Here is a 23,964-nt window from a genome sequence, read left to right as displayed (position 1 = left end):
CAACTGCACTCTCGATGTTTGGACTACAAGTCGCATGTCAGAGCCTAACACTATTTTTAGACTAATAGGAAAGCTGACCTCCTCTGTAATGCCCCGACGATAACGGCTCGTTGCATATTTGGGAACATTGTTGTCACCTGAGTGATCTCAGCGTCAGTCGGAACACGAACTCCTGTGGTGCCTTGCTCGTTCCTCCCCGTGAGTTCATTGACCCATTCGCGCATAACGGAACCTCCAGTGTCTTCTGTGCCTGCCGAAGGACGTGCGGTGGTGATTATCTCTTCATTCCCGACGTCAGGGCTTAGCGCTTGATTGGTTGTTTCGGGACGAGCGCGGGTAGACCGTCGTGGTGCGCGAGTCGAGCCCACTAATGGAAGCAAGAAACGCGTACTAAAGCGGATTATAGACGGCGACAGTCGCCAACTTTTAATGTTGACAAGTTCTGAGCGATATATGAAACCGGTAAGCAGTCCAACAACCGCAGGGGCAAATGAACCCGGAAGATGCCCTAGAGCAAGCTGATGACGGTTATATTAACGATAGAACGTGGACCAAATCCAGGTATTACCTGAGAAGCAAGTATGTACATGAACGCTTTATTGCTTCCAGCAATTCCAAATATTCGAAAATGGTACGCTGGGGGGATCAGCCTATACCACTGATACAGGATGCTGAAGAGTAGCGCTGATGGACCGGATGGGATGTGGTTGATTCCCATATTGTGGAATAGTATGAGAGTTAGAAACTCTAGTATCGTTGCGAGCAGAACGGAGACCGCGGCAAATGACTTTGCTACAGGTCAGCGCATGCATCAACATCAGAAAGGATATGTTGTTACGCACCGCGAATTTGACACTTCCAAATTGACGTTCCACATGTACACCGACGCCATACAGCACAATCTCAGCAATGAGGAGATCGCTCGAATTTGAAAACGCAGCGTGGTGAAGCAATAGACGCCAGTACTGTAAAGAAGTAGTTTTGGTTCAGATTCAGCTTTATGGAGCTTCACTCGGATACCTGATGGTTGCGTGACACGTGAGGCACGAGCTAGAAGAATGAAAGAGCTGAAAAAGTCTTTCTGTGTTACTGATAAAGACTCGAACCTGAAGGTGTAAGTAGTGCTTGACATCGAAAATACCAGCGAAAATGGATGTCAACGCGCTACCCATCATGAGACCTGCAACACAGTAGGAAACGGTAAGCGAATTGGTTGATAGAGTGAAGCAGCCTCGTTAAACCTTTTGTGATGGGGGCATACTCGAACGACATGATAGGACTCGAAAGCAAGATGCTGGCGCTGACTGAGGTCACTGGGCGCCGGTGGGCATTTGGGCTCAGGCTGTGGCTGTGCTCTTGTCACCCTCAACGCTGACGCGGACGCACGGTTCAGTCAAGAATTAATATTAGTGAGCACTGCTAGCTTGACATGACTCCTACTCTCTAATTTTTGTTTGTTCACAATCACTGTCTTGGCCCGAAGAGACATAATAAGCGTATTGCTCGCGAATCGTGTGTGCAATGCTACATGCATAGCCCGTATACTGGCTCGGGTGCACATGAAAGCATGAGAGAATGCGTATGGACTTGAATGCCTCTGCTCGTCCCATCGACTCTCACTATCTCAACATAGAACCTCATTCTTATCGATCTCTGGTCATGATTTTCCCTAGTCGCTTCCGGACAGGCTTGCTAAAATTCCTGGCTTCCAAGCTCCACAGTTCCATTCAAAGGAACGTCTTTCTATCTATCGAATAACCCAACCTGAGGTACCCGATTAGGGCGTTTACTTGTAATCTCGAACTGACGCTTTATAGAAAACGTCCTTGTTGTGCCATATAACACTTGTGGACGAACAACAGCACTTCTATTGACGACACTCATGACTTCCCCTAGGGGTAAGAGTTTCGATAAGCGCATCGATGTTTTAGGCACCGAGGCTCACGCGTCTCATTCCTGTATGCGTGTGACTTTGGCCGTCGTAACGGCGCACGGGTACACATTTTGCAGCACTAGACGATTCAGTACTTATCGTTGATCAGCAGAATACGGAAGTTGCAAGGATCTAGATTCCAAGGACTCCGCGGAACTGACAGTGCCAATAATGGATGAATTGTCGCGGGCTTGTTATGAGGGTGTTCATGTTCAAGTCGGCCTTCTTTGCAACCCTGCAAGTTTGCCAAGGAATCTTTTTGACGCTGTCACTCGAAGTCGCCGCGGACAGTCATGCAATAGTAATTTCTAGTCTCTGGCCCCTGGGTATCTCGAGCTTAATGATGCTTAAATGAAGTTTTTTAGGTGTCTGTAGCTTGCTCGCTTGTTGCCCTGCAATCGTAGGCGACTCGCACGCTGAAAGTGAGGCTAGTGGCACGCCAGCTGTCTTTAAGCATGCGTTTGTCGCAGTCGGTGACGTAGAGGGGCTCATGAATGAAGAGAAACTCGGCGGCGGGGGTTGACGTTGCCTGTACGCAGGTACCCGTGTCAGATAGACGCACGAACGCTTGCCGTCATCGCCAACTAACTTAACTGAAAAAGGGTGTCCGTTTTTCGCATGGAGAGGTACGCGTGTCCAAAGAGTCTCTCATACACACGGCGGTTTTCGTCCGAAGAAAGTTACGTCCGCGTGAAGCCCCTTTATTTCGGGATTGAGGTGAAAGAACGTTGAGGGGTACTGTTTGAGCCACGCAATCGATCTAATTTTCTAATACTTTAGTACGTACTGCAGCTTGGACACGGTGTCTCCGCGACATTCACGCGGTGGCTAATCTAGGTAGCCCCCCCTCATCTTCGCTCCCGTCCGGTTCCTTGCCATCTCCTAGTAGCAACCCTCCACACGCAGCCGATTACGACGAGGCCTCGCTATTCAGGGCACCGACTCATCGCACAGCCGCTTTTCCCCGAGGGCGCGAAGCGTCTCCCGCGTAAGGTCATGCCCATCAGCCCTGTGAAAAATCCCCGGATATGCTAAGGAGTATGGCACTCCTCTTGAGTCGACGCTATAATATGTTCTTTGTCAAGCTGTCCATCGACAGGCTTAGTTGTAGATATTTGTCATACATGCCACTTGGACTTAAGCAGGGCATTAGCTCTAGGAGCTTTTTCACAGCATGTGCGTGGGTGGTCTCTGGATCTAGATGCGTGACCAATTGAGCTGCGCGTGCGGCGTGGTTAAGTGCGGATGGAGTCTTTTGATATCAGTGGAGGTGTAAACTCCGCCTTACTTAGAGTTTCTGTCTGTTGCTGTCCTCGTCTCGAACACGAAACCGAAGACTACACACCGTTGATATTCCGTGTATTACACAAGCCGACGGGTCACCAGTCTAGCCCCCCCCTCCGTTGGGACTATTAGTAGGACGGAGAGCTGATGGGCAATACAAAACTTCCTACAGGGCCATCATATTCAACAAAGCGTGACAATTAATAGTAAGCGTTGGAAGACGAAAGTGGATGAGGGGAAAACCAGCTTAGACATCCCCCGACTCGGACGACATAGTTCAATAGAAATGATCCATCTAGTAAGAATTGACCACGGTGGCATCGCTGTAGACTGCTGGATGACCTAAGTGCGGAGGGACAGAACTTTCTTGACCATGAAACACAGCATTACCGCAGTTTCCTCGCAACGTACTGCATTGAATCATCGCTGTAACTTCACTACGGATAGCTAGAGATAACCAAGATTGTAAATAGAAATTTTCTCAACATGTGCTCCAAGGCGCATCATTACAACCATCCCATCTGCTGATATGTTTACAACGCTCATCGGGATCTCTCTATGCTTCGCAGACTGTTCGGGAATTTGAATGCATGTTATTTTTATTGGATAGTTACTTGCGGTATTCGCCATGGTGGCGTCGGAGTCCAACAGCGGAGTATTCGTCCGTGGCCGAATGTCGTATTTCAGATATATGCACAGCCGAACCTTACATGCTGTAGCGAAAGCGGATGCGATTGCGCCTAATGGAGCATCTGTAAGACAGATGAGGTCAGTGGCGACTAGCGCCTTGAGAGAGCGTTAAGATGACATCGGCTCACCTTCGACGCGGCACATCTAGTATACTATTCTTGTGATTTTCATAGCCAATGTCGTCACACGGTCGTTAAAATGGCATATCGGGGGTGCTGGTCATCCTAAATGTTTCATCATGTGAAAGCGTTTGGATCCACGGAGAGCTTTGGCATCGTGTCATGAACCTCGCCAAAATTAGAGCATGTCATCATAGATTCGCAATTGCTGTAGTTCTGTGAGAAACCGATACTTTCATGAGAGCGTAGAAGTCCGCACGATCTTCGTGTATTCGACCGGTACCGAGAGCTGTGACAGACTGATTGACGCATAGACAACAGAGAGAACTTGCACAACGTGCGAATGTTCTCATTGAACGAGCCAGGTGTGCAAAGTGGTACGTGATTCCTTTATTAGGAACCACTGTCGGCCTGGATAGGGGAGATATAATTGATTTGATCCTATCAATGGCAGTACTAGTAGGCACAGGATGCTGGGCATAAATCAACATTTGAATTACTGCAGTCTGGTATAGTCAGTGCTATGCTTACCATTATTCCATGACCTTATTACTGACATAGCCTGCAAACAGCTGCGCACGAACGCTTTACGTCGAGCTGTTTGAATATGTCGACAGTTCCAGCTTGAGCCTTCGAGGTCAACATTGCCTTCAACTTGAAGTTACTTTCATTACGTAACCCCGTGATTCGCGGAGTTCGAATTCCACGTTGTGGTTTGTCAACTCTAGCCAGCATCCTGAGCTCAAACCCCCAACGACTGACAATTGACAATATTAAACGTGGAGACCATGAGCACTGCGAGCGTCCAAAACTTGGAGGAAGCTGTCACGATAGCGTCAGAATTCATAATGAGTGAGCCAACTCCAGTTCATAGTATCTGCCACGCTAAAGAGGCTCTCGATAATCAGCCCTAGATAACTTACCTAGCGAAGTCCAATTTCTTCTGCAAGAGCTTCGCTCGAAAGAGACCGAATCTCAAGGTATGCAGCTATCATGTCACAGACTCTTACACAGCATTTATTTATATTTCAAGACATACAAAATGATCTAGCCAAAGAGGCTCATAAATATATGCGATATGCCCTACGATCAGACGGTACGGACCCCGTTTCGAAAGAGAAGGATAGAACGATAGCGCCACCAACTGAGAAACTGAAGGATGCGCAAGAGAAACTTTCAGCGCTTTCAGACGAGAAAATTGCACTGGCCTCTCGTATCGTCGACTTGCTGTCCAGGAAGCGGGCCCGGTTAGAGTATGACCTGGGCCGTGTCCTCGTTCTACAAGGAGAAACGGACCCAGCGTCTGTTTTCGCTAGTGCCGCGGCTTCGACTCCGGTCTCTGCATCAGGACTTAGTAGTGGCGCTGCCGGCTATGTGCTCGGGGGACGCAATCCAGCTGCTCAAATCAATGAAAGCCTCCGAAATGCTTTCGCTGGTGGTACCGCCACCCCTCTGGTAAGTGGCTCAGGAACCATAGCTTCTGTCGGAGGCCGTGCTTCGGTCACTGGGGAAGACAGTGCTTTTAAAAGTGAGTTCGCGTTCATGTCATTAGCTTTGATGCTAAACGTCAAATCCAAGAACGGAGGTTGATGGCGACGCAGGGTTCTATCAAGCTGCCATCGCCTGCACCGTCTGCCTATGTTCCATCTACCCGAGGTCGCCGGAGAAGACGGGGAGCTTCATCCGAAGCTGAGGATTTCGATTTTGATTATGGAGATGAAACTCAAGGTGCAGAAGAAGGTGAAGCAGAAGAAGGTGATGGCGAAGAGGGAGAAGATGGCGAAGACAAGGAATTGTATTGCTTCTGTCAGAAGCTGAGTTACGGAGAAATGATCGCGTGTGACAACCCAGATTGCCCGTATCAATGGGTAAGCCTATAATTCATGTTTTGGTAACCATAATCTGACACATTTACAGTTTCACCTTCCTTGCGTCAGCCTCAAGCAGCCACTCCCGGAGAGTTGGTTCTGTCATGACTGCCTTAGAAAGATGGGTCCTCCTGCATCTGGTCCTGGTCGTAAGGGCCGAAAGAAATAGATCTTTTCCCCACACATTCTTCTTCGCATCACCCTGGCTGTGGCCTTGGACGAAGAAGTTTCAGAAGGTCATCATGATGGAAGTGTCGGACAATGCGACCAGATGCTTCGGGGTAGCTAATAACAGGCTATTGGTCGATGCAACAGGGTTTTAAACGTGGTTCGTTGCTACCTCGACCTCGCAGGACTGCGAAAGATTCACAATTGGCTCTTCTTTGGCGACAAGATCAAGGATTCCTATGATCCACACTATGACCACACCTACCCCACCATTTCTGGCTTTTCCCTTACTATGTCCGTCCTTGGCAACGCTCGTGGCAGTGGAGTACAGGATGGCGAGTAGACCAAGAGTAGGCTCACGACACAGGATGTCCACAAAATAGAATGAAGTGAATCAAATCACGGGTTCTCGAGCAGGGCGTCTACTGTGTGAGCATTCGGCTATAATCTCCTCGCCGTGATCATGATGGGCCCAATCCATACGTTCGCTTGTTTTCTTACTTGGGATATTCCTCGGTCTTCTGCTTTTGTGGCATACCGAGTCCTCTCAGTGGCCTGCGGCAGTGACATTTGAGCTGTCTAGGTTACGTTGGAAGCATGTACACTGTTCGCGTGTATATGTGCCCCAAGCGCTCGACTCTACATGGGAATCATCCCTCCTGCATCAAGAAGCGATGTCAACTCATTTGAATCTCTCGCATTCACTCTGGCTCAGTCTCGCCAAGCCGAATCGTAAGGCCAAGCCTCTCACAGTACAACCCTACGATGCCGGCGGCGTACCCGTTATGCGAGGTCCTTTTCTACACGTTCAGGTTTTCCTGAACGCGACGTATAGAACCTTATCGTTTGACGTGCCCGTTGATCAAATCATATGGTGTGGCGCACCTCTCAAAACGGATATGCAGTGCAAGCGACTCGCAACGGGCTTTGTACCCGACTTGTATGATTATTGTTTCGATCAGGAGGTTATAACTTGGTGCTTAGATGGCTTGAGTTTGTCAATATTTTCCCCGTTCTACCAGCCACGTGTTGTGGCGTTTTGCAGGTACCGACATACTTATTGTGGTGGCAGCCCTCCATGGACTCCGCAATGACCGTGAATTGAAGCAAGTGATCCTTTTGGGCCTATGAACTGTTTGCTGTAGTCATCCGTCTTTTTGTCCTTTGACCATACTGGATAGGAGAAGCACTTACATACTTGCAAGGAATGGAAGCGGCTGCTAATTGTCAGCCTGGCTCATGCCGCAATAATTATACATGCCATAACGGGTGCATAACTTTATTTTTACTTCAAGAGCACCCTGGTTGCGATGTTTCGATGTTGCAAAGCTTGTCCCGCGGTTGACATCATGCCGTGATCCCAAGTCTTTTCCATGTCTATCTGTCGCGTCGAACCAACGAAACGACCGTAGCTCGGTGAGTGTGAATGAAACGAACATCGCTGGCATCGGCTTTCCGCGTCTGAGTAAAAAGTAAAATCCGAAGCTGTGGTAGCCGATTTCGGGTAGGAATATGGGCGCAAATGTTTTGTAATGAAGACCTCGCTAGGGTCACCCTCCGTGGCTAGTGAGGACTACACGCTTGCCAGAATCGTATAGTTGGCCTGATTACGGCATTATATGGACCACGGCGCATTCAGACCGTCTGACTGACGTAAGTATCCTGCTGCCGTCCCCGGCGGTGATCTCTTGTACGTAGCACGTCGCTCTGCAAGCCTTTGTGGCGTTTATGTCCAGGGTCCGGACTCAAATGGGCCGAGCAGTCCTCGCAGTTGGAAGGAAACTCCATCCGAGCAGACAGAGCCAGAAAAGTACCATGGTGCACAAGTGCCCTACAATCCCTGCGCCCTGTTTCGAATACGTACATAGTACTAGTGCACAGGGCGTGCCTTCCGGATAATTTCAAAGTCACCGTAGGACTTCGTTTTTGACGGGAAATAGAGGCGAACCTGGCCAGAACGACTTTCATGTGAAGCGTTACGGAGTTTCCCGATGTGAGGTGTGGAGAAGCGTGCATCGCGGGCTGCCGAAGACACCGACATGTGCTTCTGACTAGTAGTAATTTACTTTACTATCCTTGAGCGGACCCGCGCAATCGAGAAGAACTGATAAGACATTTGAATGCCGGACTCAACTGCACCCGCTGACTCAATATCCCTCTCTCTCTCAAGGTTATGAATAGAAAGGGGTGGTGAGTCATTACTAGTTAATTGAGAGCTGCGGCGGCCTCATGATGCCCTGGCGCCTCTCCCCCCCTCCTTCTTCCAATCGCTGGCGATAGGAGGTCGGGCTGTGGAGTGTGCTCAGTCATCCGCTGACATCGCACTCGAAGCGAAGGAGCTACCATTGGCCTGGTCTCACATGATACACTGTCCTGCCATAACAAGTCTGCCCCCCAGACAGGCACATTGAGCATCCGACGCCCATTCCTGCGGGAGAAACCGAATAACCTTCGGGGCACGTGCGGTGGAAATCGGTGCGTAGATGGAAGTGGGCGGCTCAAATTTGCAAACAAACAGCTTGTTGAGGGTTTGTGCTGGCGAGGGAACGTTCGTCTTCAGGGGTTCGGGGGAGACTAGCGACTTGGCCGTTCATTTAATGGACGATAATTGTGGCCGCTAGTACTGTGCTAGTGTAGGATGGATGCTTTAACTTAAGTTGCCCGAACGATAAGGTCCCGTCCCGTCCAGTACGTTGACTGGTCCAACTCCATACATAGCTTTTTTGACAGCGGCATCAATGAAATGTGCAACGTGACGAGTTTAACAAAAGCGCTCGACCAAGACCTGTGGACAAGAATACGTCACTATCGATGGTGGTGAACAATGTCAATCCTTGTACTTTTTCATCCCCGTCTTCTTGGCGCAGAGTTTAATGTGATTATAACACATGTCGTTATCCCCAGCCTGTGCAACATCAAGCAAGCTAAGCATAGAAGATTCGCTCTTCTGCAACTTGAATACTTGCCGTGCTTGATGGGAAGGGATCCACCTGTGTCCATGTCTGTGTCTGTGACATAGATATGATGGCACAATCGCTCCACAGGGTTACAGGATGAACCAGACAACCGAAAACTCTGTTTTGACGACGGAGCTTCTGGTGCTTCTCCGAGTTCGGATTGCCAAAGGCTAGAGATACGAGTAAGATGAATAGAGCCTGTGTTTCATTGGCAAGTTGAAATACAAGCGCTATTACGTGGGATACTCGACTTTGGGTCAAAGGTACCGAATGTGAAGGGCATTGGACTCCTGGAAAGAAACCGACAAAGTTACACCGAGCCAAAATAACAATGCCGCATCGCAAGCATAGCCTATGGAAAGATGATCACATGGACCAGCTTTGGGGTTATGCCGTGACAGTGCTGTAATTCCGTCGAATCATAAGGTTCATAGACTGAGGACACAGCATGGATGGCATGTGGGAGGATGTTCGATTGTCCTTTCGGGTGTAACGCTAGCACAGGAATAATAGAGGGCGTTAGAATGATGCTGCATTGAGGCAGGGCTATGACGAGTGACGGAACTGGTTCATTGAATTAGTTCAAATCCAATCGAACTTCGAACCTTGATCTTCCTTTTGAGTGAGTTTCGGTGTTGGAGGAGGAGACTGGTCGGAATTTGGGTTAGATGCCGGAGTTTCAAGTTTCAACTGAAGTACCCGCGGAGGATAGGGATGAGCAGTAGTGAAGTAAGATTTGCTGTAGATAAGCGTCGGGCGTCGAAGAGGGACCAGCAAAGCAAGTTCCATATTTAGACACGAGTGGGAACTAATAATAAGAATGGAGCTGCGCAAGGCGGCCACTCGCAAATAGGCACAAGTGAAGACCTTTGTGGCAGTGAAGGAGGAATAAAGGTGAGATGTATTGCGGAGGAACACTTCCTTATTTGGATCTATGAGGGGAAGCGTGAGATAAATAGGCTTAAATAAGTAAAAATGGTACAATACACAGGGTCATAAAACGGCACAATGTCGGCACGGAGGGCATTGACCAATAAGAATAGGCCAACAAAGTGAGACCAAGGCTCAATTCCGACGGGGCGCTACTCACAAGTTAAAATTTGTTAAAATTGTACAAATTTATTGTGAAGAGAGCGTCCGTATGCTGTGCGTGGGAATTCAATGGACGTAATATGGAGGAAGCGATTTATTTGTTTTTGTTTACATACTATTTGATTATATTTGGGGCGCGATAAGAGATCTACCGGAAGAATCTGAATCTTGTTTTGAACGGGATGTTCCGCAAATACCGAGATAGTGGAACGGGCTAGAAAGAAAGAGTAACCAAAATCTGGGAGAGGAGGTTTTTTGCTCTAGTCCAAATTTGAACACTGCATGGACCCTTCTTCTTATAATTTACCCGCACACTCTCCTTGACCGATTCTTGTCTTCAACATTTCTAAACTTTTTTTTCTTCTGTCAATCCTCTGTCATGGATTTTGCAACCTACGCATCTCCATATTCCGACTCATCACCCCCTTACTCCGAGTCATCGTCAACTCCTCGCACTCCATCTCCTCAATCCGTTGACCTCATCCCCACTCATAACTTTAAACACTCGATCCCAACAGCTCCAACAATCTTCCAGGAAGAGCCATATCTTCTATCCGACGTAGGATCAATGATCCAAAACGATTCTTGGGTTTCTCCGGCCACCTACAACAATTATCCACCGCCACAGGGTTCACTCCTTCGCGAGTTGTACGAGCCAGAATCATACCAAAGTGATGCGTACATTGATGATCACGCGCACTACAATGATTGGCAGCAGCACCAGCAGCAGCAACAACAACAGCAGCAACAACAGCACCAGCACCAGCAGCACCAACAAATGCACCTGCGCCAGTCCGATCATCATACATTTCGTCGCGCCACTTTCCCTTACGTCAGACATGACCTTCCCCAGCACCATATATCTCAACACTCCCAATTTTATGACCAATACCCGTCCATGTACAATGACCCACTTCCACTATCCCCCGATCCATCTGAATCACGTCACCCGCACGATCCTCAGTCAATTAAGCTAGAGGATACACCCCTCATTGTCCCTTCCCAATTGGGCTTCGCAGCTCATGCTCTTCATGGTCATCACCATCCTGGTTTCCTCCCCCCCGGAGCTGGTGCTTCAGTTCCAATTCAACACACAGATGATGCTGCTAGCAAAGAGACCCAGTACCTCAGGAGACGTTGTTTTAATTGTCATACCACAGAGCCGCCTTCATGGCGCCGCTCCACTCTCAATCCTGGAAAGATTGTTTGCAATAAATGTGGTCTTTACGAGCGCACCCACTTGCGTCCACGTCCCCTCCGCTTTGACGAGCTGAGGGCAGGTGGAAAGACGCGTAAACCTGGCGAGAAAAAGGTCCAAAAACCTGCTCCTATGGCTGGTTCACCCCAGATCAAGAAGGAGCCGCGAGAGTTCGGTATGGCAAGGCGTAGCTCCGTTTCGAGCACCGCATCGAGTGGTGGCGCAGTCAGCGACTGGGACGATAGTGGTAAGTTTCATTATTTCTTACTCGTTGTTAAGCACATGCTAACAATCTCACAGTGTCGGTGTATTCGTCACAGCCTCCTACCCCTGGTTCTATTTCCGGCCCCCCTTCTAGCTATTCATCGCCTTCAATCGCAACGTTCCCCATTCCTCGCAGTTCGCAGAGCCCGCCTATCGATGCCGGCCTGCAGGGTCCAATTCGTCTCCCTAACGCCCCGTTGACAGACATTGCGTCTCTTCAACAACAAGCGCCTAGGAAGTCGGCAACTGCCCCGGGTTACTTCTCACAACCTCCGGTCTCGTACCAGGGACAGGAGATGTTGCGTCGGGGCTCAATGCCGAGGCTCTGTGAGCAGCCACGCCAACTGCAGTTCGCTTCGCCACCGCAATCATTAGCTCCCCTGCAGGGTCCTACATCTGAAGCGCCCGCTGAAAAGTCGCCGGAGATCTCGCACATGCAGGTTTCGTCACCTCAAATGATCACCTCATCGCCTGTACCCACAACAGGGGAGTCACCGTCATCCTGAGGGAGACGGCACGAGACACGTGTATTCATGCCTTACCTGATTATCACGCTCGTTTGGATCTTGGTATTTATTCCGTTTGACAACTCAATCCGCACATCGTCATCTTGAGCTCGATTTCGCGGCTTATTTAATTATTCACCCCGTCGCAAAACGGCGACCGACAAAGACGCGGGCAAAACGGTATCTATATCCCGACATATATCCTGTATCCTACATTTTCCGCCTCGCATTCAACCCTGTCGACTATGTCTATATTGCGCATATACATATCGCCTCATAAACCATACCCTGCCAGCCATACCGCGTTTTGTATGTCGTCTCGATGATAGATACCCGTCTCACCAATACGAATGACTGCCGAATGTGCGTGGAAGAAGAAAGGGAATGTAACTGTATAACTTAGTATACCTACTTAGAAGCTTTTTTCGAATTTGAGACGCATGATCATGAATTTCTTCGCTTTGGAAGTGGCACCATTCAAATATTCATGTCCGCCAATAAGTTTAAGGTTGACTCAACCGCGTTAGCAACGACAAGCACTAAGTTAGCCTGGAGAAGTAAATTGCTGTAAATTGATAACGTTCTTGAGGACCACGCTGGACTACGCCCCTTCATTAACCTGCTGCTTCGGGAGGCACACGCTCGCTAGGAAACCCACTCATCCCCTTTGTGCCAAGCTGTTCAAATACCGTTCCTATTCTCGTTGGCCGCCCAGGTGCGGTGAACACGAGGCGCGCGAGAAGCATCAAGAACGCACGCTTAGCCCAAACGTTCCTTGAAAAGTACTCTAGCCGTCATGAAAAGCAACGTTATTCTATTCAATTGAGTTCTCGTCATCTCCAAGGCCAGCCCCCCACTATCATATAGCGCCAATAACGGCCGCTGTCTGACTCATGCCAGGCGCAATATGTACGTATACTACTACTAACTACGTGGCAACATGGAACCCGAGTATGCTCCATTATCCTCGGCTGTACAAGCGCTGGGACAGCAAGTTGAAGACATTCGTTCGAGTTGTCACCCATCAAGTAACTTCGAAACATTCGTGTGACCGGCCGCCATACCATCGCTCTGAGTAAGTGACACGCCGGAACCGCCCTAAAAGCATCCTCCCCCCCCAAATTGAAATTTTCTGCCAGCGAAGCACTTTGTTCTTCTTCGGACTTTTATGCACCTTCTCAGTCGGGAATGTAGATTCGGTCTCAGACGACGCTTCGAGGACTCACGTGTCTTGTCAATGTCACCCTTGTCAGGGTCGTGGATCTTGGTATTCGTGTATACTTCCACCAGAACCTCGTGTGTGTATCCCAGTGCTCATAGTAGGTTCGTCTTTCCCCACACAACGCAGAGACTGTATTCTCCCGCTCGGACCAAACGGACTCAAGCGAGGTCGGTGACCGCCAAGAGCCCACGGTCCACCCCCGGCCCGCTCGAATGAAATCGAAAGTCAGTTCCTCGTCAAGATCTGCCAAACGAAGTGCCACCGTTAATTAAGAATTCAACAAACTGAAACAATATTCAACGTCCATGGGCTCCGGTAGTTATGCAGGGCCGAGGCCAATGTTTTCCCAATTCCCAGTCTTGCTTTGACAGCGTGTGCAAGTTAGTGGTCTCCGCCGTAGAACTTCTGGGATGAAGGGGCCTGGCGAGACGAATTTTTGTCGGCTTTGATTGTCTTCAGATGACCTGAATTTCAATCTTCACGGATGCGGATTTAACGAGGAGAAGTACCATAAATTCGATAGGACTAACTGTTGAGGCTAGGATCTTCCAGATAATCGGACACGCGCCCGAGGATGATGAGAGATGACGATCACATATATGAATCGTCAACCATAATTTCACTGTAACATATTATCTTACCAACGTCGAGACACAAGCTATAAGATTTTGATTTTCTTTTGACGTGCGGGTGAATATGATTGTTTTGCTTTCATGCCACGTCCCATCGAAATGGAGTGAACATCAACCCTCTAATTGAAACTGGTCTGTGCCTGTAGCGACGCTCGGGTCGTCATGTCGGACCGCTGCTCGCGTTTTAACTGCTCGCTGGAAATGACCCACGCTACGACCAAAAGAACTATCCAAAGGTCCGAAGAAGAAGTAGTTCTAGAAGACGAGGTAAGCAGCGAAGGAGATCTTGAACTCATTAAATTTTAAAATCTGATAAAACAAAAACACCTTCTGCCACCGTGGACCGACTTCGCAGTGGGCGAGTCAGGTCACCTGGTAACGCGAACCTCCCCTATTTTTACCCGTGACCAGGAAGAGCCAGGAGGTTCCGGGCTTACGGTCGTTCACGGTAATTAATGTGGGCAACATAACTTTTAGGTGCATGCAGGCACAGCTGGCCAATGGTACTGTTTTTCGCTGCTACATGTGTCTAAAATTTCATCCCTGGACGTGTCTCCGTAGGTAAGTTTCTTTTGAAATTCTCGGGCCATCCGCACGAAGCTGAGTTAGTTCTGCTATTGGGCAGTCCAAAGTAAAACAGATTACTTGCAAGTTTATGCGGCTTGTTCGCCTTCAAGTTCCCCGCACTCTGCTGCGATGAAATGTCAAGCCGCATTAACTTATTATTATTATTGTCATCGGAAACTCATACAGTCACCGTGACATGCGCACGTCATTCCAGCAATGAAGGAAATATTGCGGGTGACAAGACGAGAACGACAAATTTCAAAAAAATCCAAGAAACTCGAACATTTCGGTTTAACTGTCAAAATCGCGGGGTCATTATCGCTACCCCTGAAGTTTGGCTCTGCATGCTCGACTTGCCATCCTAGCATTTCCCCCGACTGCCGCACCGCATCGGAATGACGTACCGACCCGCCATCTGCGGGTGGGCTATGCTGACGAGATTACTTCAGGAATAACCAACAGTTCAGAAACAGGGGAAACGCTGGGAAACGCTCGCCGAGTTGGCCGTTGAGTTGTTTTTAAGTTTCATTCCTTGTTGTGCGCTAGAAGAACTGTAGGTTGCGCCGCATTTCGGGACGGGTGAGCTTAGCGCTGATTATTGCTGAAGGCCGCTTCGTTTACAGGTTAGTTGCAGCAAAGCGAATAAGCTAGAGTGAAAGCCCCTTCCTTGGAAATTTCAAACTTGCTTAGACTCGCGAGAATGAAGTGCGAAGGTTTTACCCCTTTTTACTATGGAATTGTGAATGACTGAGAAAATGAATTGGAGCCTTAGGATGACCGGCGCGATCTCTGGCGTATCCCGAATTCACGGGTCTACAGTTTACTCTATAGCTTGGCTTGCGAACTCCATGGCGTAGCTGCGAGCTTTGTGCAGAGCAGTGCTAAATTGCCAATCGTCTTCCACCGGGCCAGACTGTCATGTGTGTAAGCATACGGTGTCTGTCCTCATTTGAAATCAATTTCAATTTTTCACCACATGGTTCCAAGGTCGCTCGTTGGTCATCGCCATTGTCGATGGTGACCGTATGGTGTCGGATCGTGCGTTCATGTTTGCTTATATCGGGTTCATAGCTGGATTTAATTCTGGCAAGCATACTGATATGGTATCTTGATCCATGTAACGACTGGTCGCGATGAAAAGAAGATGAAACAAGCCTTCCGAAGGTCTGGAGATCCAGGGGATTCTCTACAACTTCACTGTTAGAAACTTCCGATCCCGGTGCGCTGAAGCGCACACGCGTTGCTTTAACGGTGAATGCGCTGTGTTTGCTGCATTAATAGTGACTCCACGGTGAATCTCTTGGTCTCGCTGCACTGCACATGTATGTCTGCTGACGATAATATGTCATGCTCCGGCCGAATGTCAAACCACAAGTCATCGTGATCTGGTAGACCATGCGGCTACCTTTGGTTCAAGGCTAGTACTACTTGCCGTCAATTATTATCCCGCGACTTCAGTGACGCGGGGCACTAAAAGATATCATACTGAATAGTCAGTTCACCACAGGAGGTACTTATTTCATTGAGGTCCGATTCATGATTTGTATAACTGGCGCCTCCACCGTTTGTGGATTTCTGTCCGGACCTTCGGCTCACAACGCAACCGAGGCAGTCGAGACCCCGATGTCTTCACTACACGCACTCCGAGATCTTACGAGGACAATGAAACCGGTCACAGGGATTTGCGGTGCTGTCATGGATAATTGATCGATGGATTGTGCAGTGCACAGCTGATCAGGCTACAATCCCATGGCTCCCTCCCTCCCAGAAGAGCGGTCACGAAGGCATCGCAATCGTGATTCATCATGATTGTGAGACATTTACAGAGGACCAGGATATCCATGCTATCTCTACGATATCAACCCACTGCCACCAGAGGAATCGTGGTCAGGTCATTGGGTTCACACATCCATCCCTTAACCCTTGTGTCAGTGTTCGTGGATCTAAAGCTTATTCAGAGCCCCGTTGATTTGGAATATTTCCATGATGACTGTAACGGTCTATACCACACATGTGATCCACGTATATAGATGCCTTCATTTATTTTTCATAGATCAATGTCTCCATTTGCTGCAACGTTGTAAGTCCGTATCGCGAGTGTACAGCAGTGGGATTTCGTAGCAATGTCATATTTAGGCCCCGGTGATTGTTTTCCCACCCACGAAAACTTGGTCATTTGAAACGTTTTCATGCCACTCCAACAGTTCCATTCAGTGCATGGACATAAAACTCAGCGGACTGTTCCACACTCAGGCTACTTCAAGTTTTTGGGAAGGAACTAACTCTGAGACCACAGCTCAAACATGGTCAAGTATTCGATTTTACAGCCGCAGGATGCTATGATTTCATCCAAGCCATTTCTAGCACAACAGTTTGATCCGGAAGCTGAACGTCTAGAACACGAGTCGTGCGCTCCATGCGGTGCTTACTGCGTATTGACACTCACGCTCGACGCATGAGAAGCCTTGTTACCACAAGTTACAACACTGTTTCATGTGAACACCATCATGCACATTTCCATCTCCTCAGTGCGCAAGGCCTTCCGACCGAGCGGCAAACAGCTGTCATGCTCTTCTTTCGAGATGATTCAAGCTGTGATCTCATTTGAGACACTACCAGAAGATATCCTCTTTCATATTTTCAGCTACCTATCAGTAACGGATATCGTTAGGTTGCAAAGGGTATGGTTTTGTTTCGCATTCTGTTGCCTGTGATTTCGATTGATAGAAATATACAAGGTGTCCAAGACACTCAGGTCAGCTGTGCTTCGCGACGCAACTTGGTTTAATATCTACCGTGCTTCCTCACGTCCACGTATTCCCGCATTGTTGTCCACCAATTCCGCAAGTTATCTTCAGTCGTGGTTAACTTCAAGTGAGAAATTCGATCGCTGGTGCTCAAATGGCCCACGAGATGGGAAGATGGCCTTGGACAATAAGAGATATAACACCCGAACACTAAATTTTGGCAACAAAGAGCTTCCGCTCCCTGGAGTTGCTCGCAGAAGAACGGTCGAACTCTATCCAGATGCTACCGGGAATCACACTCCTTATGGCCTCGTTTTCAGCCGTTGGTTGATTGTTACCAGCATCTGCTCTTCAGAAGCACCCGTCAGGTGCTTTGACCTGGATGCAGACAAAGGAAATGATCCAGCCGAAGAAGCACCCCTACAACTCTATGCTAAACATTCAACTGTGTTGTACACGACCTCCGGTATGATTTTTGACCTCCGTTGCGTCCAAAGCACCCGAACGAATGGAGAACGTGTTGCATTTGTAATTTTGGTGGAGAACTTCTTTGCACTGTCCGTCACTTTTTTGTTCTATATCGGTGAAATTTAACGTTGGTTTTGATACAGGAAGGTGTTTCAGTTCCATGTCAGCTCAAAAGGCTCTCAGCCCCACGTCGTACTTCAAGATGTTTTTACGAGACATGACATGCATCTATCTAGTCTTCGAGAGGTGTCGCTTGGTCCGAGGCTAATTGCCATCAAGTACGCACGAGGCGGTACTTTCAGAAGCCCTGGACCTAAGAGTGATCACATTCTCTGCCTTGACATTGAAACATTTACAACATTTACTGTGGCACACGATGTAAAGCACCTGTTCATGCCTGTGCGCAGTTTAGCTGATTATCGATTGTCAGGATGCTGCTTCACCAAGTCCAGTCGAGTCTATGCTTTCATGCACCTCACACTTGCTGTTGCTGCGCGCATCGTCGACTCACACGTTGGTGGAAGCATATGAGATCCCTCCCCCCAACGAGCACAATGAATGCAAACTGCAGGGCCCGGCTAATGATCTTAATCCAAATTCGTCTGCAGGCCGCTTGCTTCGTAGCCACGAAGGTGTTGTTGGTAGCAAGCTCTCCAATGTAGTCATTGTTCATGACCCCATGTTTCCTTATCCTCGTTCTTCCGCCAGTGGCGAAGGCAGCTATCATGATGATGAAGGCGTCACAATCACCGCCTCGTTCCATAATCGTACAGATGACCACAAAACATTCCTTGGTCTTGTGCGGCTGACTTTGCTACCCCGGGACAGCGCCTCAAGCGGGGGCATCGCCACTAGGATATTGGGCTCACATATACATCCCACGGATCCGTCCCCACCTACAGTGGTCATGGATTCTTCATTTAATGGATCAACAAAGGGCTTCGTTTTCTATCCTGAAGAAGTCACAGAAACATCTTTAATACCTAGGTTCCGCGTACGACCTGCGTTGAGCGTTCGTTCGCCTCAACCTCCTGAAGCCGAATTCATTTCCGTCATGCTTGGGGAGGGAACGGGGGAGAGATTGAAGAAGCGTCGGGAGATCACATCGCTGGTACGGACTACCGCGGCATCCCTACGATACACCGACTTTGCGTCCGGTGACGAGGATACCTTGGAAGAGGCACAAGCTGCTAGAAGGGCGCGAGCAACAATACGCGTGGTTCCATGTCCACTTCCGGTCGATGGTATCTCGGCAAGAGACATCTTGTTCGACGGCTGCACAGGTCGGATGGTTTGCAAGCGACCCGTACGTGTCGCTCACAGATGGATGAAGAGGATCGAGGTGTGGGATATCGTTTGAGGCGCTCCATGAGTCCAAAGCATTCTCATAGGCTATAGCATGTCCCGTGTTTTCCAGATTTTATTGTAGCCTCGTTTGCGCTCAAACAACGTAGTGTTTATTTCGCGTTTCCTCAAATAAAATTAACGAATGTACGATCTATAAACACAGGAAAGACAACTAGCTAACCAGTATCCCCGTCTTTCACACCAGGTTCTGAAGGCACAGGTGTCGAGGGTTGCGGCGCTGCAGTTACGATACTTCGTAATGCAAGCTTGAACTTTTTTGGTGGATCCTCCCCAGGCTTCACCACGTTTGTTCTACCGCTCGAGGGCTCAGGCTCCTTTCGTGAACCTAGATCAGGTCGTTTTGACTTATTAGCCAAAAGGTCTGGTTGCTCGTCATCATCCTCTCTTCTCCGCTTGTCGCCAAGCCGTATCGGCAGCATTGAAAACTTGGACGATGCCTTTGAAGGAGGATTTGAAGGAGATGGGGCAATGGATTTAGAACGGAGTAGAGACTCCAAGAGGTTGTCCTCTTCATCCAAAGAGGACCGCCGAGGAATGGGGGGAGGGCGTGAAGAAATCTGTCGATGAGATATTCTGGGACTGGGTGGTATGTCCGCAGCAGGTGAAAGGGGTGAGCTGCGTTGGCTGGCTGTCGTGGCGGCTTTGGATATTGGTGCCGAGGGTACTTTGGGTGAGGGTGGGCCAATTTCTTCTTCATCTTCGTCACGATAATCCACTAGAGATTTCAAGGGCGGAGTACGAGGAAGTGCAAGTGTTTGTGGACGAAAGCCTTTCCCAACCATAGCACCGCGTCGCTTTCGTTTCAATGCAGTATGCACAGGTGATGATGAGCGCCCGCGCAAATGAGGAGAGATGAATGGAGGGTTTTCGTCATATAGATCACGGCTGCCAACTTGTGGAGTGATGGAAGATGCATGGTTATCGCTTTCTTCATCCTCAGCGTTGAAGTAATCTTCTTCCTCCACGTCGATATTTCGGCCCATATGACGGGGATCTCGAAGGGTCCTATGACGAGAATTAGCAACGGCTTGTACGTCATACAATAAGTACGTACTTGACTGGTTGTGACTCCTCTTTGGGAGGAGGTTCGATGTTGATCTCCCACCGTCGAATGAAGGACATGAACCTGTGACCACTGAGCGGTGATGCGGCCAGTTGTCGTACCAATGATTCATGCTTCGTCATGCAGTGATTAATTGGGTCTTTAATATTTTCCTATATAATATAATCAGTTAAACGAACGAGGAAGAAGGAAATGACGCACACGACGCATATGTTCAAAGAACTCTTGACATGAGGCACTTAGTAAACTATCTCGTCGAGACTCCTGTATCGTGAGATCCAAGATCGGTTTGAATACGTCTAGTTTCATGAGGTGGATCATGAAATTTGGGTTGTTGACCTTGAGGCATATTCGGAAAAAGCGAAAAGCAGCTGCGCTCTCCAGTCAGTATAAATACATACTACACGATATGAGCGAGATGTACCGAGACGTAAGTGCTTGTCCCGGGCTTTGAGGAATGAGGCCATACGAGCAGAGATGTTAGAGGAAAGCATGGAAAAATGAATGCGGAAGCCATGCTGTTGAGCAAAGTTGCATACTAAGTCGGATAAGTATAGGTAAAGGTTAGTCTTCTCGCGCGAAAGCTTCAACACTGGCTCTGCGAACAATGAATCAGTCACAAAGCGTACTCTACACGTCAGGTAGAAACGAACCAGTCTGGGTCTTGAAATCAGGGATGTCGTGGAATGGTTTGAATAGGAGTTCTATACATCTCTTGTAGAAGTAATCAAGAAATTTCTCAGTTCCTGGGTCATCTTTCGGACGAAGTAGCTTGACGTTCAAACCAGCCTGAAGCTGCTGTGAGATGGTTTACAATATGTAAATCAGACAACGCTTACGGGTGTCAATTCAGGACCATCCTTGGGAGAGACATCCAACATGGTCTTCAGGGCATCTCCGACCTGACATTGCAACGCCAAATCCCGAGTATGTGTCAATACTTTGCACATTATTCGTAAAAGCGTCTCAGCTTGCTCTCCCATCGGCCGTCCCTCCTTACTCTCCCTCTCAATAGCTGAGGCTTGCTTGGTGATGTGATTTCGAACACCATTTAAGTCGTGATCGAGCAGCGCAGACATCACTTCACCCGCAATGCTGATTGTTGTTTTCGCTTCTGGGTCATTCTCTGAAAGTGAGAACGCCCACTGGACAGCGAATAGGATACCCCGATTGACAAGGGATCGAAAGAGGGAGATACGAGCAGCAAGCGGCACATTTTTACCCATGACGCAAAGCTGCTGTATAAGCACCAATACTTCTCTACGGAGGGTCAACTCATGCTCCGAGAGATTATCTGGTGGGCCGAATGAGAAAGGCCTTGGGGTTGAGCCATTTGCACGGGCGCCGTTTGGTTTGCCGTCAACATCCATATCCTCGCGCTTCTCATCCTTGTCTTTCCCTCCCGTCAAAACCTCCTCGTTCACATATAGTGACAATATTTCGCGAAGAAACATGGTATCCTGCTGGACATGGTTGATTATGTCGATTTGGTTGAAGATAATGCAGGAGTTGAGGACATTGAAGGTGGAGTCGTCGAGAACGCGCGCAAGAACGACGTCTTTAAGAAACTGTAGACGGTAGGTGTGGTGGATTTTCTTCTGGATCATGATGTCTTGTATGGGAATAGGTTGGTGAAATTTAGAGGTTACGTGGAGAAACTCTCGGTAGTTCGCTTTGTGATTTGGGAACTCGGGGTCATCTTTGAGGAAGTTAGGTTGAGTTTTGTGCACATTATGCAGGAACAACAAGAAACATACATTCAAGCATGCCTACAGCACCAAAGAATACGCTGTCATCGAGGATATGCTCGTATAGTCCATGATCATGAATCATTACTACTACAAAATATCATCAATAAAAACTCGTCATGGTGGCAGATGAACGCACATATGGTTTGCATGAGACTGCACAGTGCATGGAGATTCTCTGCGTTCTCCAAGTCTTCTGCCAGTTTGAAGACTTCTATCATCTTCGTGATATATTCCTGCTCAAAGTTTAGCGGGCTAATCGTGAAGAATTTGATAAATTGACAACGGACCTCGCGCAGGATATACTCGCATATTCTCTCCCTAATCGCCTGTCCACGCACTAGTGTTTTAATGGCACGTTCAATATCGGGAATATTCCCGAGTTCTGGTTGAGGCAAGTGGCCGGAGCGGATAATCGCTGCTGTCGTAGAGTGGTCGCTTCGAGGAGATGATGAACCCCCAACACTACTTTCTCCTGAAGGCGTGTAAGTCAGATAGTACAACAGGAAGTAAACCAGAAAGGAAGCAGCGCGGCATAGGGTCAAGGGTTGTACATACCAACAACATTCATGTGACGCTGGACCTCAATGATGAAATTCCACACCTCTGCACACCCTTCTGCGTCCTGGAAGCTCAAGGCGTAATCTGCACCGTCCGGTTCCGTCCAGACAATCAATGTATCTGGTGGTCGCGTGAGTAGGTATCAGCAGATCCCCTTGTAAATATATATACCAAACGGACCTTGTTGGCGTTGATAGACGTCAGTGGTGCGGATGCGAGTAGTCAGGATGAGTTTGTCGAAATGGACTTCTGAGCGAGCGATAAGGAAAGCCTGGTTGGTCTCGTTTTCGAATTGTCCATAACAAAAAGCGGTCCCTTGGTCAGCCCATTGTGAGCCAATAAGCTTGTAAACCTTTGTAGAACGTGGCAAACGTCGGTCAGAGTTGGCACTTAATGAACTCATGAAAACAAGATAGGCACGGATGAACGAGCAAGAATGTTGGCGCTCTTGCTGGTGCGTAGCAAGTTGGTCTGCGCCAAGGTACACCACGTTGTTGAAACGACCCATTCCTGGCATAGTTGACAAACCATACAAGAACGAGATGCAACATGCCGACATGCAGAAGGGTGATGGATGATATATGCATGGCTCACCTTGACACGCTTGATATCAGGCTCCGTGTCTCGACTTTCTTGTGTGTCCTCGTGTGTATCAGAAGGATTCACAGCCTCGAGCATTGTCATTTCGTCAAGTTTAGGATGGTCTCCCACCCGGTGAAGGTCACCTATAAGCGAACTCCGTGGGTCATGGAGGTCAATATGATTGACATGATTTCCTAGTCCATCCTCCGTTCCAGAAAGCCCAGAAAAATCCAGGGAAAGAGGAGGCTGATGTGAATCCTCTTGGTGGAAAAGATGCGTAGCTTGTGATGATAAATTATGATGTTGCCCTTCGTCGTCAGCAGACGTCGTAGACTTGGATTGACTGGCAACGTCCAGGCCGCTCATGACCAACAAATTGGTTTTGTACGTCGTCCTCTCGGCGCTGTAGGTATTTCCCTACAGAAATACCAATGCTTTGCCTTGAGGAATGTTTTGGTGTGAGCTCCCTTCCACCAACTACAGTCCTTGCACGCCCGTGAGAACAACATCCAAAGGCGCCACGGACCTTTCCGGCTCCACTTACACCCAACATTGATGAAGCAATTAGCTTACTGACAACCTTCGACTATGTCCATGACTTCAAGGTATCAAAGAAAGGCTCAAGCGCTGTTCTGACAATATCCCTCGGGTGGCATTGATCTGATGCTATGACAAAACTCTCTCGATTAGGTGCACCAGGGGCATCAACGACACTATCCAGAATTTCTTCTCACCAGGTCGATGCTACTACGTGCCGCTTTGGTTCCACACTGCATACAGCTTCAAACTTCAAGCCTTTATGCTCAAGGCAAAGCTGAACCTTGCGCACTGATCTCACATTACGTAAGATACGTATGGTGCTAACTTGAACAGTGCCCCAATCAGGAGATCGCTACCTGATGGGTCCACCGCGACTTATTTTGTGAT

The 23,964-nt window shown here is 48.5% G+C and overlaps 5 protein-coding genes across 5 annotated transcripts; 3 read left to right on the top strand and 2 right to left on the bottom strand.

The window, feature by feature from the left end:
* Window positions 1-56: 56 nt before the first annotated feature.
* Window positions 57-1,272, bottom strand: EDB93DRAFT_1080720 (uncharacterized protein; the record flags this gene model as incomplete). The annotated part of the gene is made up of 6 exons (XM_041445564.1): window positions 57-518; window positions 569-787; window positions 843-965; window positions 1,021-1,050; window positions 1,107-1,180; window positions 1,242-1,272. 6 exons carry the CDS (start codon window positions 1,270-1,272, stop codon window positions 57-59), a joined length of 939 nt encoding a protein of 312 aa, XP_041310257.1.
* Window positions 1,273-4,726: 3,454 nt separating this feature from the next.
* EDB93DRAFT_135638 (uncharacterized protein) lies at window positions 4,727-6,400 on the top strand. The gene is made up of 5 exons (XM_041455480.1): window positions 4,727-4,878; window positions 4,935-5,006; window positions 5,060-5,554; window positions 5,605-5,894; window positions 5,944-6,400. The coding sequence occupies exons 1-5, from the start codon at window positions 4,815-4,817 to the stop codon at window positions 6,061-6,063; spliced, it is 1,041 nt and encodes a 346-aa protein (XP_041310256.1). The 5' UTR covers window positions 4,727-4,814; the 3' UTR covers window positions 6,064-6,400.
* Window positions 6,401-10,256: 3,856 nt separating this feature from the next.
* Window positions 10,257-12,537, top strand: EDB93DRAFT_1131258 (uncharacterized protein). Its single transcript, XM_041448956.1, has 2 exons — window positions 10,257-11,556; window positions 11,610-12,537. Exons 1-2 carry the CDS (start codon window positions 10,491-10,493, stop codon window positions 12,077-12,079), a joined length of 1,536 nt encoding a protein of 511 aa, XP_041310255.1. The 5' UTR covers window positions 10,257-10,490; the 3' UTR covers window positions 12,080-12,537.
* A 4,388-nt stretch (window positions 12,538-16,925) lies between these two features.
* EDB93DRAFT_135484 (uncharacterized protein) lies at window positions 16,926-19,334 on the top strand. Its single transcript, XM_041455479.1, has 4 exons — window positions 16,926-17,181; window positions 17,239-17,804; window positions 17,859-18,093; window positions 18,146-19,334. The coding sequence occupies exons 1-4, from the start codon at window positions 17,008-17,010 to the stop codon at window positions 19,073-19,075; spliced, it is 1,905 nt and encodes a 634-aa protein (XP_041310254.1). The 5' UTR covers window positions 16,926-17,007; the 3' UTR covers window positions 19,076-19,334.
* Window positions 19,239-23,403, bottom strand: EDB93DRAFT_1248061 (component of IIS longevity pathway SMK-1-domain-containing protein; the record flags this gene model as incomplete). Its single annotated transcript, XM_041452669.1, has 12 exons — window positions 19,239-20,088; window positions 20,138-20,298; window positions 20,348-20,517; window positions 20,571-20,744; window positions 20,800-20,935; window positions 20,986-21,845; window positions 21,904-21,984; window positions 22,034-22,130; window positions 22,185-22,369; window positions 22,453-22,575; window positions 22,636-22,926; window positions 22,989-23,403. 12 exons carry the CDS (start codon window positions 23,401-23,403, stop codon window positions 19,239-19,241), a joined length of 3,543 nt encoding a protein of 1,180 aa, XP_041310253.1.
* Between the last annotated feature and the right edge of the window lie 561 nt (window positions 23,404-23,964).

This window comes from Suillus bovinus (assembly GCF_016758785.1).
Source record: "Suillus bovinus strain UH-Sbo-P2 chromosome Unknown EDB93scaffold_12, whole genome shotgun sequence".
Classification (NCBI taxonomy): Eukaryota; Fungi; Basidiomycota; class Agaricomycetes; order Boletales; family Suillaceae; genus Suillus; species Suillus bovinus.
The sequence above is the reverse complement of the archived record's forward strand: the minus strand, read 5'-3'. Positions and strand labels throughout refer to the sequence as shown.

What these genes read in the sequence shown, in the direction of transcription:
- EDB93DRAFT_135638 (XM_041455480.1), top strand. Translation starts at nt 4,815, where the DNA reads ATGAGCACTGCGAGCGTCCAAAACTTGGAGGAAGCTGTCACGATAGCG. An exon ending in AGCGTCAGAATTCATAATGA is followed by an intron (nt 4,879 to 4,934) that starts GTGAGCCAACTC and finishes CTCGATAATCAG; the next exon opens with CCCTAGATAACTTACCTAGC. An exon ending in GAAAGAGACCGAATCTCAAG is followed by an intron (nt 5,007 to 5,059) that starts GTATGCAGCTAT and finishes TTATATTTCAAG; the next exon opens with ACATACAAAATGATCTAGCC.
- EDB93DRAFT_1131258 (XM_041448956.1), top strand. Translation starts at nt 10,491, where the DNA reads ATGGATTTTGCAACCTACGCATCTCCATATTCCGACTCATCACCCCCT. An exon ending in CAGCGACTGGGACGATAGTG is followed by an intron (nt 11,557 to 11,609) that starts GTAAGTTTCATT and finishes ACAATCTCACAG; the next exon opens with TGTCGGTGTATTCGTCACAG.
- EDB93DRAFT_135484 (XM_041455479.1), top strand. Translation starts at nt 17,008, where the DNA reads ATGCACATTTCCATCTCCTCAGTGCGCAAGGCCTTCCGACCGAGCGGC. An exon ending in GTGGAGAACTTCTTTGCACT is followed by an intron (nt 17,805 to 17,858) that starts GTCCGTCACTTT and finishes GTTTTGATACAG; the next exon opens with GAAGGTGTTTCAGTTCCATG. An exon ending in CATTTACTGTGGCACACGAT is followed by an intron (nt 18,094 to 18,145) that starts GTAAAGCACCTG and finishes ATCGATTGTCAG; the next exon opens with GATGCTGCTTCACCAAGTCC.